Source organism: Scatophagus argus, chromosome 19 (assembly GCF_020382885.2).
Source record: "Scatophagus argus isolate fScaArg1 chromosome 19, fScaArg1.pri, whole genome shotgun sequence".
In the NCBI taxonomy this organism is placed as follows: Eukaryota; Metazoa; Chordata; class Actinopteri; family Scatophagidae; genus Scatophagus; species Scatophagus argus.
The window spans coordinates 5192437-5210206 of NC_058511.1; the positions used below are offsets into that span (position 1 = coordinate 5192437).

The 17770-nt window shown below is 40.7% G+C and overlaps 1 protein-coding gene across 4 annotated transcripts in view; it reads left to right on the forward strand.

The window, feature by feature from the left end:
• Window positions 1–17770, forward strand: part of rgs6 (regulator of G protein signaling 6) — a 75603-nt gene that overhangs the window by 45476 nt on the left and 12357 nt on the right. For all 4 annotated transcript variants that reach the window (XM_046372368.1, XM_046372369.1, XM_046372370.1 and 1 more), the window contains 6 exons: window positions 10096–10192; window positions 12157–12207; window positions 13045–13151; window positions 15600–15651; window positions 16917–16981; window positions 17215–17291. In XM_046372368.1, the coding sequence (XP_046228324.1) occupies window positions 10096–10192; window positions 12157–12207; window positions 13045–13151; window positions 15600–15651; window positions 16917–16981; window positions 17215–17291 (449 nt within the window). The remainder of the gene's footprint in view (window positions 1–10095; window positions 10193–12156; window positions 12208–13044; window positions 13152–15599; window positions 15652–16916; window positions 16982–17214; window positions 17292–17770) is intronic.

Genomic DNA, 17770 nt, shown 5'->3' on the forward strand with positions numbered 1-17770 from the left:
GATTCCTCTGGTTTCAGAAAGGAGTCTGATTGTTGTTACCTCAGTAAACAGTTTCCCGGTGAGTTCATGGTCTCAGTCCCACACAGAGCTGCTAGCGTAGCTGTAGATGTTGGCCTTGCAATAGTTAAACATCATTTAAGTTGGTATTTAAGCCCCGTCAAATTTATCATAAATACTTTTCTTATGCAGCCACTAGTGTTGACGAAGTACACTCAACCACTGAGGTTTGATTCCAGATGAACTTTTCATTGATTTTTGGTTGCAGGAGAAACATTGTGCAAACCAGGAGACTTTTTCTTTTTGTGGTTCAGAATCTTGAGTGGCCTTATAAATTTCGTCGTCTGTCAGACAGGGATGCGCTGGCAGTCAACTGTGGAAAAGCCATCCTGTTGTCATTACACTTCCATTAACAGTCACATCACCCTTCTGCCAGATGCACTGGGCCGAAACCAGTAAGATTCACCATCACTGTCACAAATCCATCTTATCTGACCTTCAGACATAACCCCATAGACTGCAGGCAGACAGCTTCAGCATCTCTGTAGTCATTACACTGTGAATGGCAATTCATTTGGCGTGTGTAATTACGTGTGAGACACACTGTGTGTTAATGTGCAACTCGTGCTCACACACACACATACATTTCGATCAAACTCACTATATTTTACAATTTTGGTGAAACTAATTCCACCTTTGCCAGACTGGCATGCTAATCCTCTTGCTGAATCTAGAAAAATGCTAATATCCTGCATGACATATTGAAGTGAATGTAGGATTACCCAAGTCCTCTTATTGCCAAAGTCTTATGGAAGTACATGCTCTTGAACAGTACGTGCCCAGACTTCAATACGCATTTTCCATCACAGGGCAGATTCATTATCAGAACCTGATTATCACACACTTCAACCAAAGGTCGACAAATTATAGTTAGCCTCTTCATGTTACTGAGAACTTGTATAAATTATATATTTCATTTTATAGAAAATGTCTCATTGAGGATAGTGGATTAGGGAAGTATAACACAGAGTGTTATACGCACTGACTGACATAGAATATTGCACAACAACAAATCGACGATAGAAACGTAATGCCCTTGAAAGATACAAGCTACAGTGCATTTCAAGCTAACATTTTCATGAGGAATAAGTATCCTGAATGACTAAAATGACACTTTCCATTTGACTGTTTTCAAGACACATGTCACAATGCTTATACTGTCAGCGTATATTCAATTCCATCTCCGATCTGCTAATACTGATGAAATGAGTCGCTATCCATTTAGAGGAGTCATAATGAAGTCATTTATCACGGAGTGTCATCTCTAGAGGTGTATAAGTCAACATGACATGGACGCAAAGAGAGAAATGAAAACTATAAACACTGCTAAGTGTAAACTAGAGCTTAGCCTTGAAACAGTGCCGCTTGTGTTGTTACCTGTAATGCATCTCTGCATTCACTGTTCACCTGTGCCGTCTCAGTGTTATTTCCCAGCATGACTGTTGAAATTCACTGACGGACGGTCCCTCTCCAAAGTTGTGTTTATTAGCTGCTGATACATTGTTTGTGTGGAAAGATATTAATTGTGCAATTTGGTGTACAAATCACGTATAAGAAAGCCTGTATGAAGTCCATAGTTTGCTGGGTTGTTTTTCTTTTCCACTCTTTTTTTTTTCTGCCACACAATAATTTTTTTTAATATGTTTGTCTACTTCTCAATTTTATATTTTAGTGCCCTACAGCAGGTGGAATGATGAGTCCTCCACAAAGACCATTATTTAATGCATATTTGTGCTTATTAATCTATCTGAATTTAGTCCACAGCTTCGGTGATGAAAATAATCCACCTCCAAGATCACCATAGTTCAGTGGTTTACAATTGAGAACGTGGGAAGAGACTTTTGGGAATCTGGTCTTTTCTTATCTGAGATCCTTTCTCGTGGTTTAGTGAAAGATATTACAGCTAGAAGGTATCATACAGTATTTAATAAGGAAATTACAGATACCCTGTTTTATTCCATACAAAGCATCTGAGTGCAGACACCCACTCAAGTCTGAGTCTAATATGACTTTTAAAAAGCATTCAATAGCTGGATTGCTACAGTAAGGCTTTGGAATTATATTATAATAGTATATAACAAGATCATACATTACATTGGGGCAGTAATAATGATAGTGATCTCATAATGTTCTTTTGATATACTTCCATGACTCCTTAGAATATGTGATGAAAACATCATATCAAGTGTCTTGATCATGTTGCTGAAAATGTCATTCTGAGGGGAAACCCAGACAAGCTTTTATTGTCAGAGGATTCAGGGTGTAAACAAAATACTGCAATCCTTCCCAGCAATAAAACATATACCAGGATATACGATGGAAGGATATGTGTGTGTTGCAAAAAGTGAGTGTTATCTCCAGGATGACCCCTGGCAGTCAGATCTTAAAACTGAGCCATGTGATATCTGCAGTGGTGCAGAGATCTCTGAGCGGCAGCTGAGGGATTCAGGCGCTGCAGGGGAGGAAAGGTGCCCTACTGAACGGAAAGCCTGGTCTCTGAAGGGGTGCGTTACCTAAGATGACACTTCTACTTTCCATACACATTAAAGGCAGGTTTTGAAGCTTACGCCGAAGCATCTAAACATGGCCGCACACTGTTACACCACTGTTGTGTTTACGCTCACAGAACCTGGTGTACAGATACAGGGACATCTTGGCTCGATGTTCGTGAGTTTTGGCAGAGTTCAAGTGGCCCACTGCAAGACAAACTTGGACCTCGTTATGGCAGCTCTCTCAATTTCAAGATTCATTTAATTCAGTGAAAGAACTATCAGACATGAGGAATGACACTTGGCTCACTCCACACATACAATGAAAGCCGCAGAAGAGAAATCTGATGGATGGTTTTTGTGAGTGTTTTAGCACAAATGTTGATTCTGAACTTAATGATGCATAGTTTTGTGTGCATGTGTGTGCGAGCGGATGTTTGAGGACAACCATGTTGAATCTGTAGTCTCTTATCGCCTCCTTCTCAGAAATCGAACTGAAATAGTTTGAAGGTTGGATAACGTTGAGAGTAACATGATGCCCAACCCTGCATACTACTCCAGCTTCTACTTATGTAATCAGCCGCTTTCTGTTTCAAGGCATCATAACGAAGTTAGATTTAGTGAGATATCAAATGTTGGAAGAGTTTGTGGTGATATAAAATACTACCCCAACAATACGTATGGCTGACAAGGATAGGTGGCTAACAATATTCTTGAGACAAAATGCATCAGACTGGAAAGTAGCTCTGAAATAAACAAATGAAATGAACAAAACAAATAAATGTTGAACATGTGCACAGCTTTGACCTAAAATGCAGACTAAGTGTCTTTGAATTTGTTTAAGCCCAGAAGTTCCTGTCACTGGATCTGTAATTTTTAATCTTTTGGCTACTTTTAACCACTCACAGAAAACCCTGACGCCAACCCACATGTATTCTGTGGTCTGACGAAAGGCTGTAATCCTCAAGTCCGTACTTTATGTGCATGACATTTGGCTATCAGCGAGTTCTTTCATACAATCTCCTATCACTCCCACCTTCCTTTCCCTTTTGTTGTCACTTGACTTTCTTTCCAAGTGTTTCTTGTCTGTGTGCAAGTGCCACTTGAAGCAGGGAGGAACATGTTGCAATCAGTGTGCTGTCTCGGCACTTGATTATGAAGGATCTGGTGAAGGTAACATGCAGATTGAGTGAAGGGGCTCTGGAAGGAGTTAAATCAGAGAATGGTCTCTTATGACTAGTCTGATCACATACTTTGCCTCCCCAGACATCTAAATTAATCAGTTCAGGGAGTCGAATGCTATTCTTCCCGGGAATCTTTGAACTTGCTCTCTGAGGTGTGTAAAATGTGGCCATCAGCACTTGAATTACACTCTCAATTTTAAACCACACTGCTGGCAAAAAAAGGATTCTTTTACCTTTTCCAGTCTCTGACAGCTGACTGGTAGTGTTGTCATGAATGAAGCTTAATAAAAGACCCTCTGAGTATCTGGATGGAGTGTTTCACACTAGAAAGGAATTTAATGACATCACATTTTAAACACACAGACAGCTTTGCAGCTGTAACAGCTTCCACTCTTCTGAGAAGGCTTTTCACAACATGTTGAAGGATTTCTCTTCAATTTTTTGTCCATTCATGCAGCAGAGCATTTGTGAGGTCAGACACTGATGTTGGACCAAAAGGCCTGGCTCACAATCTCCGTTCCAGTTCATCCCAAAGGTGTTGGATGGGGTTGAGGTCAGGACTCTGTGTGGGCCAGTCAAGTTCTTCCACACCAAACTCATCCAACCATGTCTTTATGGAGCTTTGCTTTGTGCACTGGGGCACAGTCATGCTGGAATAGAAAAGGGCCTTCAACAAACTGTTGCCACACAGTTGGAAGCATAGCATTGTCCAAAATGTCTTGGTATGCTGAAGCATACATGCATATGTGCTTAACATTTATGTCATTCTGAGGCTGTTACTCTTGGACAAATTGGACAAACTGCTCTTTATAATCCATTCCTAAAGGATCTTTAACAGGGTTAAAGTGTCTTACATTCAAAAAAACAGCTGGAATATTCAACCTCTGCATTGCCAAGTTAAATACCTGTCAGTTGTCTCCTTGTTTCCTTAGCTGGCCTTCAGTAAGCCTCCCATCAATCTGGCAGCATGTTAAACTGTCACTGTGGGGAAGGTTTGAAGCTACCTGGTTCAGATGAGGTGATTTTCTTAATTTATCTCAAAATGTGTTATCCAGGTATCTCTGCGTAGCCATCCCCATCACTCAGGGCCATGACTGACATTTTCTCTCTCTCAGCGGGACGCATACCTGCTTCATTATAACCACAGTGATGGACCCTGTCGGTCTCCTCTCCCACAGATTTCTCTTTGTGCCCAGAAACACTAATTGCAGCTGTTTTCAGGGTCAGCAATTCAAAAGGGGGGCATTTGATAAATGAGGGGCACTTTTGTTGAATGCTTCTGCATGTGCTTGGGTGTGCATGCCAGGTTGTGGGTCCAGCTGAGAGCTATTGTAGCTTCTCCCCATGGGTCGACGTGGCTCACTCAGGATGCTCTAGCCCACTTCTCTTCTGAATAAGTCTTGTGTAACTTTCTATGCTCTTATTGGCCGTGAGTGACAGCACCAGATTGTATCCAGCAACTGAACAACTGAAATCCCCAGTATTGCAGAACTACTACTAATTTTGTGGTATTCAACTCAACTTTACATCTGGTGCCACTTACGTTTTACTGCTCTACGTTAGAAAGATTTTACTTTTCACTCCACTGTGTTTATTTTTGTTACTTTGTAAATCAGGGCCTTTCATATCAAACACACAATCTTACAAACTGCGACACATTTCTTTTCAGTAACCACAGAACATTTAAAAAAAGCAAGTTAAAACTCCACTTTGACCAGACGAAAATGTTACTCACATAGTTTGCATCAGTAAAATACAATCACAAAGTGTTTTTTCTGCACAGTGAGTAGCTTTACTTTTAAACTTTGACTGCACTTTGTTGATAATATTTGTATAATCTTGAATGCAGAAATTGCAATTATTATTTTGCAGTATTTGCGTTTTTCTCTGAATCTAGAAAAAAACAGAATATTCTCTCCTCGACTTAAACAGTTTCAATCAGTTTCTGCAGATGAAACTTCAGCTCTCCATAATATTATTTTAGAAGAATATTGTGTTCATCTTTGCCTCATTGCACTACACTATCCATCACATACTTCCTTCAGTCTCACGTAAGACTGCAGCAAATATGATACCCACTCAAACAATAAATGGATTACTGAGGGACGGAGACAATGACATTTGCATCGCTGTTGAGTACAAATGGATGGCCATTCTGTTGCCCAAAGGGATCATTACACCACAATCAGCAGCATAGTCCTTGTCACCCCATAACCCACCTGTCTGCAAAGCTGCCTGCCAGCCCCCAAGCTGGTCTGTGCTAAGCGTGAGGTGATAACACTGTAATGTACCCCATGGGGGGGTAAAATAGAGCAGCTTGCAATAAGTCTGATGAAATCTGCTCCCACTGGGCTGCACTCAAAGCAGAAACACACAAACAAACCACACGCATGCAGCACGCTTGCACAGCTCAGAAACATAGCACATGGTGCACTCAGCTGCCGCACTTACGCACATGCATATATGTTTATGTGAGGCCCCTCAGTGATATAATAAATTCCCTATCCTCTGTCCATAAACCACCATCAGCCACGGTGGCTGAGATGGCGCAGCAGGGGTGACAATGCAGGCGCACCAGGGTGCCACACGTAGGAAATTCCTCTTTGACATGGATAATGTAGTTGTACATTCTGCCTGTTGTCATGATGAAAAATAAAAAAGAAGAATCCTGCCAACTTTCCACAACCTTAAAATCTTTAGCTGTTCAGTGTTTTCACCTCTGATAAACCTTCAAACTCTTAAATCTGTGACTCAGACTGGACTTCCTGGAATCCTGTGTTTCGCGTCTCACTTTTACCTGAAGCGACATGACGACACCAACACAACAGGTTTGAAGCTTCTCATAATATCAAATTGAAGACCTGAGAAAACAACGCAGTTAAATGTAACCAAAAATGGTTATGTTTCTTCATCATTCAGATTTGTTCAACTTCAGATACTCCCCATATTCCTCAATGGTCCTGTGCTGTCCCTGCCACGTCTTTGTGCTCCTTCAGTCCGAGAAGCTTTGGCTTAGAGGCACAGAAGCAGGTAGTAGAAGCGCTGGAACTTAGCTAATTGTTGGTTTGAATCAGCCACTGCCAGCAGAGTGTATGTCAGCAAGAGTTTGGAGTTTGTAATCTGAATATCAGCAAGATATACTAAGAGCAAAGTTCGTGTTTTAATCAACACTACATGCTGTAGACAGCTAATATCTCTGTCTGATTCCTATTTCTTCCTCTTGTTATGATCTCACTTTCCGCTAGGCGACTATGTCATTTTGTAATCCGTCATGCAATACCTTTTTGTCTTGAATTTCTTGGTCTCGCAGTTGGAGTTTCTCCTCTTCGTTCACCTATAGTAGCTCACACTCATGATGCTAACTGGTATGATGACTGAAAATTCCAATAATACTCACATAAAGCTCTCTGTTCTGTAAGACTGTGACTAATCTAATGCTGCTGACTCTGACTGACAGTCTACTTTTTTCTCTGTTCAAAATAGTAGGACTCTGTGTCTTTTGTCATCAGGAATCTATGGGAAGGCAGTCTTGGCATCTTGTCCTAAAATTCTTGTGTTGATGGCTGTTGTACGCTGCAGTAAATCTGTTGTGAATACCCGTTTTGATTGGTGGTTTCGGGAGTGAATTTTTCATGACAGTGGAAGCCATTAAATTCATTTGACCAGCTGTTCCACACACCATCAAGGTCTTGTTAGAACCATATTATTATATTGATTCTGACGTGTAGCCCAAAGCTGCCTCTGCCCTTGCTGATTGGCAGAAAGCCAGGTTTTGTTTCTTTCAACAAGAGCAGGGAACACAGTGGCAGCAGTCTGATGGCCACGGAGGTAAAAGCAGAAGGCTTGTCAGTTTGAATCTTCAGGCTGGCTGGGAACATCTTTTCTTAGGAGCTGAATGAGATGCTCTTTTAAAGCTTTTCTTTATACTGATATTTCCAGTAATTGTGTCTCTGAGCAATGCACTTACCTGGCAAAAAGAACATCCTGGCCTAAGTGTTCATTCTGCCACCACCATAACCTCAGACTCTGTTAAAGTTCAGCATTTTGGAGACTGGATGGATACCAGTCTCATCCTTGTTTGTTCAGTATAAAGCGAGAGCCAGGAGACAATTATCTTAATTTAGGGTGAAGACTTGCAGCAGGAGAAAACAGTTAGGGTGGTTCTGTCCAAAACTAAACACCAACAGAAATGTAAAGATGACAAGTTGTGGTTTAACGAGGACTTACATGCTTTAATTATTTCTTATTTTCAGCAGGTTGTCACAAAGTCTTGTCTTCACTGCAGAGATGCCAGGAATTCACTGGCAGTGCCAAGAAATAATGCAGCCCACAATTCCCTGTAAAACCACAACGTGTCTTTATATTTGTTTGTGTATGAATTAAACAATATATAAGGTGTTAATTAGTGTGCTTTCCTCTCATCTGAAAGAGAGTGAAGCGTATTTCCCAATGGCTGAACTATTCCTATAAGTGGCCAAAAACGTGGTAGCAAGATAGATGCACGCATGGATAACTACAATCACAACCTTATAGTTTGTTTGCTTCTTGAAAAAAAATCTGTTGATTGTTGCTTTTGTTATTTAGTCTCCCAGGCTCATTGCGTAGTTCTTAGCCTTCAGTTATCGGTGCATCTGGTTTCATCCTGGTAACAGATGGTGGACTGCAAAACATCAGGGACAACAATGGAAATAAGACCAAGATTTTGTATTTTTTCGTCTTGTATGGTGTATTATTGTTGTTTTAAGGTTATATAATGGTCATGCTGTGGGAGCTAATGTGCAGAAAAAAAGCCCCAACGTGTCTCACCAGCTGAGCAGCGCAGGCCAAAGCTAACATGAAGCTTCTGCCCAAATTGCCCCTTCATCTTTTTTGTCTTTATGAGGCAGCTAAATTTCACTCTTCAGTCTTCTCTTCGGCGTCAGCTCTAAACTCCCCTCCTCCTGCAGTCCCTCCCTGGTGTTACTCTGCTATAAATAATCACATGTTCTTCTATAGACAGGTACAGCATGCGATGATGCAGTAATTTTGCTCATGTGATGCATCAGCTAAGCGAAGCTAAGAAACCAAGTGAGAAACACACCAGCAAATCAAAGTGAATTTCTTTTTCTTTTTTTTTTGTCACGTCACAATATTTGAATTTCAAGAGACTTTTGTAGATTTATATTTCATGTTCTGTCAATTTAAAGTACCGTACATTAAGAGCCTGTGGAAGTCTGATGTGGAAGAAGCTTTGACCCAGTGTGGGTGCCAGTGACAGCTAGTTCACACACTATAAATACACTCAAAAAGCTAAGAGGGCCAGCAAAACGCACACAGCATGAGTGTCCGACAGTCCAGTGCTGTACACTGTCTGCACTCGAAGCTCGAGAAGTCGAAAATATTTTTCTCTGTCTTTTCTACTTTCGTTTTTTCATTTATTTCTTTAGCACCTCTTATTGTGATCGCTTTAATAAACATATGTAGCCACGTCTCTGTGTGTTCAGGTTTTGATTCAGAGTCTATATATAGCTGCCGAGTTGTGTGGTAGGTTTGCATTAGCTGTCTCCAAAGCGACCAACTTCTCACTTCCCACTCTCTGGCACACACACACACACACACACACAAAAGCAGCTGTGCAGAGAAAGGGTGTCAACAATGCTATCGAAAGAACAGTAAATTGTGCTCTAATCTGATTGCTACAATATAAAGTGGGTGATGTGTCTCATGTAACATCTGCACAGTCGTAATAATAGGCCAAAGGCTCAGAGCAAATGTTTTCATGTGGCTCAGATACTGGGGCAGGATCATTAGAGTGAGGGACTGGAACCTGTGAGAAATTAATAGGGAAATTAGTGGGTGATGGAGGAAGAAGTTTGTATTGAGAGGACAGGCATAATAGCTGCATTCGACTTAAATACTTGTCTTCTTCACTTGTACTGATTAGTGCAGCATGGGATCGCCACTGAAAATTCATTGTATACCAGCAGTAGTTTTGCACGAGGTTCTACTTTGTAGTCCTGCACCCGCAGTGTTTCATTTCACGCTTCTGCTGCTTCTTTGAAAGGTCTTCTTGAGCTGAGGTGAAGTGAGAAGAACCTGCATCTTTTTTCCTTAAAGATTCCTGACAGCAATCGGTTTCTTACAAATCTGGGAACACGAGGACTACAAAGGATGCTCAATTTCAAGCAAATGAAATGATCTTTAAATGCAGACTTCCTGAGCTGCATTGCAAATATGAAATGCAGAGTAAAAACTAGCAGGCTAAGACAAATGTGGTGATGGTTTATTGATTTATTTATTGATTATTGGTTTTTTTTTGTGTGTTGTTTGCCTTAAATTAAGACTTCAGTTTTCTCTGTCCTCCCTTTGCTGGTCTTTCTCTGTAGATTGAAGACATCATCACTCACATCCAGGATGAGACCGAAGGCGTGCCCATCAGAACTGTCAAAAGTTTCATGACCAAAATCCCCAGTGTTGTTACAGGTAAGAACTTCAAAATGTATGTCGTTTGTCGCTGCTTTCCAAAATTAGCCATATGAGCATTTTCTGATCTGACGTCCCCGTCTGCTGATCTGCCACCTCTACAGTTGAGGTTTGGAAAGGCTTGGACAAATAAAAACACTTTAAAGGTTGGGGGAAGAGTGTGGAAATTTGTCACTTGAACACACACATTAGTTCACCTTAATGTCTTTGTGAAAAAGTTTTGCTGCCTAAAACATCACATCCATCTTTTGTTCTGAAAGAGAACAACCAGAAAAAAACTTTTGTGAGGTTCCCACCTTCTGTCAGCTTAATAATCAACAACAACAACAGAAATCATTTTCCAAGTGAGTTTCCCAAATAGAACTGCATAATTTGATTTTAATTAACAGGAAACTAGAGACCAGAAATTGTGATGAATGTGTACAAGCGAACATACAATTCAGCATGTATGGGGAACAAAGTTTACAGCAGTAAATGGATACTGATGTCTTATTTATTTGGTTTAAAGGGAGCTTTTCCTCCAAGGAACTTGTAGGTTTCCATACTCTAAATCTGTTCATTTTAAAACAACAGTCCCTGCAGGACTGATGTCTACTTACAGCATTCATTTGTAAGTTGGCCAAAGAGCCTAATAGTGATGGTTGTGAATGGCAATCGCAGTCATGTTGGAACAGCCAGAAGCGAAAACTCCAGCTGAGTCGCGCCCTGTTGCCCAAAACACAAGATGTGTTGTGGCTGCGTTTCATTCTGGTTCTGTTGAGGCTGCCGCTCTGTTTCTTCAGCAGTGGATCACTGGAGAATAGCTGAGTAGCTTGAGGTAAAATGCGAGGACAACATATGATTAAGTGTTTAGGGAAAAAAAAAACCAGAGTGAGGAGACCACATGACTAATGCTGTCCTCCTACTGTCAAGGTGCCCTCAAGCAAAGGAATCAGCTGCCGACTGCCTCAGCAGTTGGGACTGTAGGTGTCATTGTGCGTGGAACTGACGAGAATCACTGAGCTAATACAGTCAGCACTCGTGAATGAAGACTTAGAAAAAGGACAATAGAAACATTATCAGCCAGTCGTACCTGACAGGTAGAAACTGAAGTCAGCTACCTTTCCCGCTGGCTGCAGAATCTAAATCACTTCAGCAAACCGGAGCCGCAGTGGGAGGCTTTGACACACCCCAAACAAATGATGGAAACAAAGCAAGGCTATTAACATTCTTCTGTCTTCTTTCTCTCAGCCGTTGCACTTATGGAAAATGCATTACCCCGGTGTGCCTTAAGCAGAGTGTATCAATAAACACAATTACTCCTGCAGCGCATGGGTGTGCAGATCAGCAGCTCAAATGTTTGCAGCTGAGCGCCGGAGGGCCAGGAAGCTAATGAATGATGACGGATTAAACACCGCCTCCCTCGGGACTCGGAGAAAGCACAGATCAGATGACGCTCTCGCTCTCTCTCCCCAAAACAACATTTTTAGTATGTTCACCTGTCATACGGACCACACAAAATAACATCAGTTCTCCAAATATTGTTCTCCTGAGTGACAGTCACATTGGATAATTTAACATTTTAAACTTCACTTGGTAATCAAAAGAGTTATTACTTCTTTATTAGAAGTCTTGTTTTGCAATTATTTCTGAAAACAAAACAAAACAAAACATTATATCTGCAAGCTAAATTGGTTTAAAGCCAGCATATTTGTCCTTTGTTAGTTAATCACCTAACAATTTAATTGTATTCATCTTGTGTTATTCCCTTTTTAGTTTTAATAGAAATGGAAAAGACTTTGTTTACATATCTATATTCAACTCCAAAAAATAACCAATTTCTTTTTCTCGCTTTTCTCTCACTCTAACTTTCCCCCTGTTGTCTTCAATTTTTTAAAAAATCATACCTCATCTCTACTTGTGTTTCTCTGTGACCACACACTGCATAACATTTATTTGTCTGTCACTGTCTGACCTGATTTCAGGTGCGGATATTGTGCAGTGGCTGATGAAGAACCTGTCCATCGAGGATCCAGGCAAGTATTGAGAAACGACACCAGACTTTATTGTGCTGAATGAAGGCAGCAGCCTCCCATGACAGTCCTGCATGACTACAGAGCTTTATTTCCAAAAAGACACTGCAAACACTGCAATAACTATTATACACAAAAACTAGTGAGTGGCATTTAGATTATAACAACCACAAACCAGCATTAACATTCAAGCAGGAGTTTTCCTTAATGTGGCTGTCAAACTGTTGCTGAAGCTGTTACCGTATAATGTAAAAAAGGGGGGTAAATTTATCTTAATGTTGAGAAGTTATTTTAAATGGGAGTTTGCCACCCAACAGCAGTCCAGTTCATGCAAGGTCATTTGCAGCGTGTGCATTAAGGTTGATTTTCACTGTGACGGAGCAGACTTTACCACCAGAAAACCATGTTATTACTGGCAAATGCAGTGCAAGAACAATGCAGAGTGAGCGAAAAATAATAACCAGAAATACTCACTATTTTTTGCTCAGGATGTGTCATTTAGTTGACCTGGGCGGTGTTTATTGTTGGTACAGAAGCCCACAGCCTGGACACTGAGTCAGTCACTGAGTCATCCATGTTACATCCTCAGTCAGACTATGTCAGGGATAAGATCTGTGGCTGAAAAGGTTATCATCTAAATATAAGGTAAACCGTGATAAGAAACATTAAATGCAGCTAATGTGTCACCTTGAATGAGATAAAGATTTTTTCCTCCCAGTGTCTTGTTTGAATTCATTGTCCTGATATGGCTTCTACTGGGCTGATATTGCACCACAGATAATATGGGAACTGCTGAGGAACCCGCTGTGATCTGTACTCCTCGTTCTGTTCCTTCCACAGCTGAGGCCATGCACATCGGGAGTCTAATCGCGGCTCAGGGGTACTTCTTCCCCATCTCGGACCACGTTCTCTCCCTGAAAGATGACGGCACTTTCTACCGCTTTCAGGTGAGCAGGAGCATCAAATGGACATGCTTTATTTAGAATAATTCAAGTGAATTCTCTGAAAACCAGATCTCAACTCAAAGGTTGGGATCTGGTTTGAAGGTGGAGTCGTAGTCAGGTTTAGGATTACATAGTCTGTTGAAAATGCTGAAATGGGTAATTGACGCTTTGTTGAGCCTCTCCTGCGTCACCCGATACTGACCTGAATATCAAATGTTGCCAAGAAAGCCAACATATTGATTTTTAAATATTGTTATAATTTCCATTTCACATATGAGGTCATTGAGTGGATTTGGCGAGACTTCTGCCCGATTGGATTATAGAACAAAGGAGGAAATCATTTGCTCTGTGGTGAAATAGTTGTGTTAACATGTTTAAATGTTTTTGTAGCTAGCAGCATTTCACAATCCACTGCTTTGGTCCAGGCAGCAGGTGATTCCCTGATTTTTCATCTAGCACCATCATCATGTCAAAATCAATAAATTAAATTATCCTAAACTTTGGTGTCTACCTGCAAAACGACATTTCCATCAACCCCATCTTTGTGTTTGCTGCAATTTAGCAAATATTAAGATGGTGAACATTAAGAATTAAGAATCGCTTTATTGGCAGTATATATATTTTTACATACGCACACTGAATTTGTCTTCTGCATTTGACCCACCTTTAGCTGAACACACACATGCAACACCCGGCAAATTACATGCAGTGAAACACACACCCAGGAGCAGTGGGATGTCACTATCAAATGCCCGGGTGAGCAAACATGGCAAGCATTATTAAATATTATGAGTAAAGATTATATCTGTTAAATATCCATGTCAGTTAACACATAACAGTTTTTAGATGGTGTGACATTTTTTAAATTTGAGTCATGTAGGGAAAAGTGTCTGGAAAAATCAATTTCCAATGTGATGTTGTATTTTGAACATATAGTGTATAAAAAAAGCTTGATTTTCTAACAAGCTTAAGTGTAAGAAACCCCATTACAGTCATGAGTGTATTACAACAGCTTTTTTCCCTCGCTAAATGCAAATTATGTAACAGACCTGAGATCAAACTAATCCCTTCTTCATCTTGCATTAGTGTGGGAGACGCTGAAAAGTCCAGCGAGGTTAATCTGATTGCGGGGGCGCTTACTTTCATAAAGACCCCAATCAGCTGTTGAAGATTACTTGTTCTGTTATGGAATTACAACACAGCAGTCTTGATCTTGATGACAAACGGTCCCATCCGCCGTCTACAGTTTCGTCACTACTGTGTTGGGATCCTGTGACCCTATTAAAAATGAATGGCGAGCTGTTAAAATATTCATCAAGCGAGCGAGGGAAGCAGGTCTCGGTTCGGTCTGAGTGGGCGGCGACCAAAAGCTTGACAGAGAGACACAGTGTAGTAGAGTAGTAGTGCACTACAATTAGAGTCTCATCAAGAGACAGAAAGGAAAGCAAAGTGTGCTGACATTTTACTCCCCGTTCACTGCTTACAGATAAGACAGTGGTATTAAAGTCACAGATTAATTATGCCAGATTGTTTTATTCCGAATTTCCTAATTAAAAATAGGAAGCAATGTTTTCACATTCCTCAGTGGGGAATGGCAAGGCGGCACATGGTGAGATTAGAATGATCTCACCTTCCTCCTTCCTATTCACCTCGTTCTGTTGGAGGGCTGAGCCTCCACCGGAGCTGGAAGAGCAGTTTAATTAGAGCAGACGGCAGAGCACATTACAGTGCTGTGACCTTGGATCTCTTCCTTCAAAGTGAAGTGGAAGAGAAGACACGAGAAGGAGGCAGTGGAAGAGGAGGAGGAGGAGGACGAGGACGAGGAGGGCTGTTTACCATAACAGAAAAGCTTCATAAAGATAATCACCATTCATTAGCATTTCATTTTCCGGGCAAATTAAGTGCAAGACAAAGAGAAACTCAGCGAAGGAAAATCAAAACGCCATTTAAAATCTCTGGTTTTAGAAGTTTGATTCAAAACCTTGCGAGCTATGTGAAATAACAATCCTATCAGCACCTGTTCTTTGCCTGCTGGCTTTATTGTTCTCCTTTCCCATTGTTTATTTCGCAGCTTTCATCGCTTCTCGTTTTATTTTGTTGCTGAGGCTCCCACGCCTCTGCAATACCCCAGGATGCCTCTTAGTAGTGGAAAAGTTTTGAGAGTCAGCTGTTCTGAAATCCATTCAGTCCTGATGATAACAAAAACATTTTGATTGCTCACATGGAAGTGCAGGGCAATCATGTGCACTGCTGTGTCTCAGAGGCAAAACAACTGTCTGGTAAAGGTCAATGCCATCACGCCGGTTTCTGTGGGAAACTTTGGAAAGTCAGCGTTCATCTGCACGACTTTGACTTTCCAGTTTTTTCCTCCAGACTGCAGTCTTTGAAATAGCAATCAAGGGTTGATCGACATCTTTTGACTTTCAGCTTTTCACTTTGTTTTCCCACCAGGCACCGTATTTCTGGCCGTCCAACTGTTGGGAGCCTGAGAACACGGACTACGGTAAGAGTCTTAAAGGGATGCTTTGACGTTTCTCGTGATAACTCGCCTTTGTCAAGGTTTAAGGAGCACAGCTTGGTAAAATGATCATGAAGAGGGTAGTTGACACAAATGTTGATCAGTATCAGTGTCTCAACTGTATTATTTTTACAGGGACTCAGATTTTAGTGTAAAATCAATAATAATAATAAAATTAATGTAGTATTCTCAGTGCACTCAAGGGTTTAATACTAATTAATAGATGAAGCTACAAAACACCAATAACCAATCAGATATTTCAGAGTAGAGCTAGACAAACATGTTGGTACACTTCATGCCTATAACTGTATAAACGTATGGTATCAACCAGGCATCTGTTGGCATATGAAATAACTTGACGTTTCTACTTGGCCACACCCACAAAAAGTGTGTGGGGCAAACTAACAACTTACATTTACTAATTTCATGGATTCATTTGACTTTGTAACCTTTCAGCAAAAGGTTTGTAGCATCGCTTTACAATAAGGTCTAATGGTTCATGTTGCTAACAAGCTGCTTCACATGTTAACCAAAATAAATTCTGAGGAATTTAACTGTCTGGTGTGTTGGATTTGGGGGATCTACTTACGGACATGGAAGATAATATTCATAAATATGATTTCATTTGAGGGTAATCACTGTGTTCTAGAGCAGGTCTTTTTTTCCCATGCAGTCCGCCATGTTTCTACAGTTGCCCAGAACAGACAAACCAAACACTTGTGGACTTTTCACAGCATCCATCATATTGGAGTATGACACAGGGGATATTCAGCTGCTTGCAATCAGCAACTTCACCACTCGATGACACTAAATCTAAATACTTAAAAAACTCACATGAAAATAATCAACTTAAATATTTGTAAAAAAAAAAAAATAAATAGATATACACTATACTAGTGTATTATTATGGTGGCCTTCAAAAGCACATAGTATTGTATCTGGCAGTGTAAACACACTATATATCAGGTTATATCTGAATGTAAACTCAAATAACCTCCTGCTGAGATGTAGCACTACTTTCACTCTACTTGGACCGGTCGACAGGATTAGTCAGTCACTGTTCCACTTCATCCGCCTCTTCAAACTCAACTTAATCATCCTAAAGCAACAGATAGGCGGAGAGGCATCCTCTGAAACTGATTATACTCTGATACTGTGGGAGATGTGGACAGGTGAGGCGATGAGTGGAAGGAGCAGAATGTGTAAACTGATAAATCCCCCTTTTCTATCCTCTCTGGTTCTTACTTCAGCTATCTACCTGTGCAAGCGGACCATGCAGAATAAGACCAGGCTGGAGTTGGCAGATTATGAGGCGGTGAGTGTTGGACTGTTCCTCCAAGCTATTACTTCTTGGTATTGATCTGTGTGTCAAGCCTGGGGCAGAAAAACACAACCTCTTAAAGGTCAGATTGTGTGTGTCTCTGACAATATGAGATCTAAATTTCAGTTCCCATTTAAGATTTCATTTAGTTTTAATATTATTTTTTTTATCCTCTGAGATTTTTGATCATAACATGGCTCTGTGCGTGTCTATCTTCTCTCTAACAGGAGAACCTAGCCAGGCTGCAGAGAGCCTTTGCCAGGAAGTGGGAGTTTATCTACATGCAGGCTGAGGCCCAGGTCAAGTAAGTGTGCTCGGTTACCACGGCAACACATGAAACTACAATGCGCACAGCGATGTCATTCACACCTAAGGTAAAAGATAAGCAATTGTTTCTGACAGACTCCGTTAACCCTCCTGTAATGGGGTTTCTATCCAGAGTGAACATGGCACACAAATCTACTGCTTTATGTTCTTCAGGTAGATGACATCTTGATTCGTCTTTGGATTGATAGAAGATGGATATCTGAATTTACCAAAGCCCTCTTTGATTGTTTTTTTTTTTTTTATTTATTCTCTCGGTTAAAGCGGCAGCGTGTTAGTGGGGGGAGCACTTACAGTATTTCACAAATAATTCCAATTCCAATGTGATTTAAAGAAAGTCTGCGTGTGTGACCAGCGTTTTCATCAAGCCGGTGGTCTATAGGGTTTATTTAAATCAGCATGTAAACATGGTTATTGATTAAACATGATTGTTGTTATTGATGCTTTTATGTGTAAATA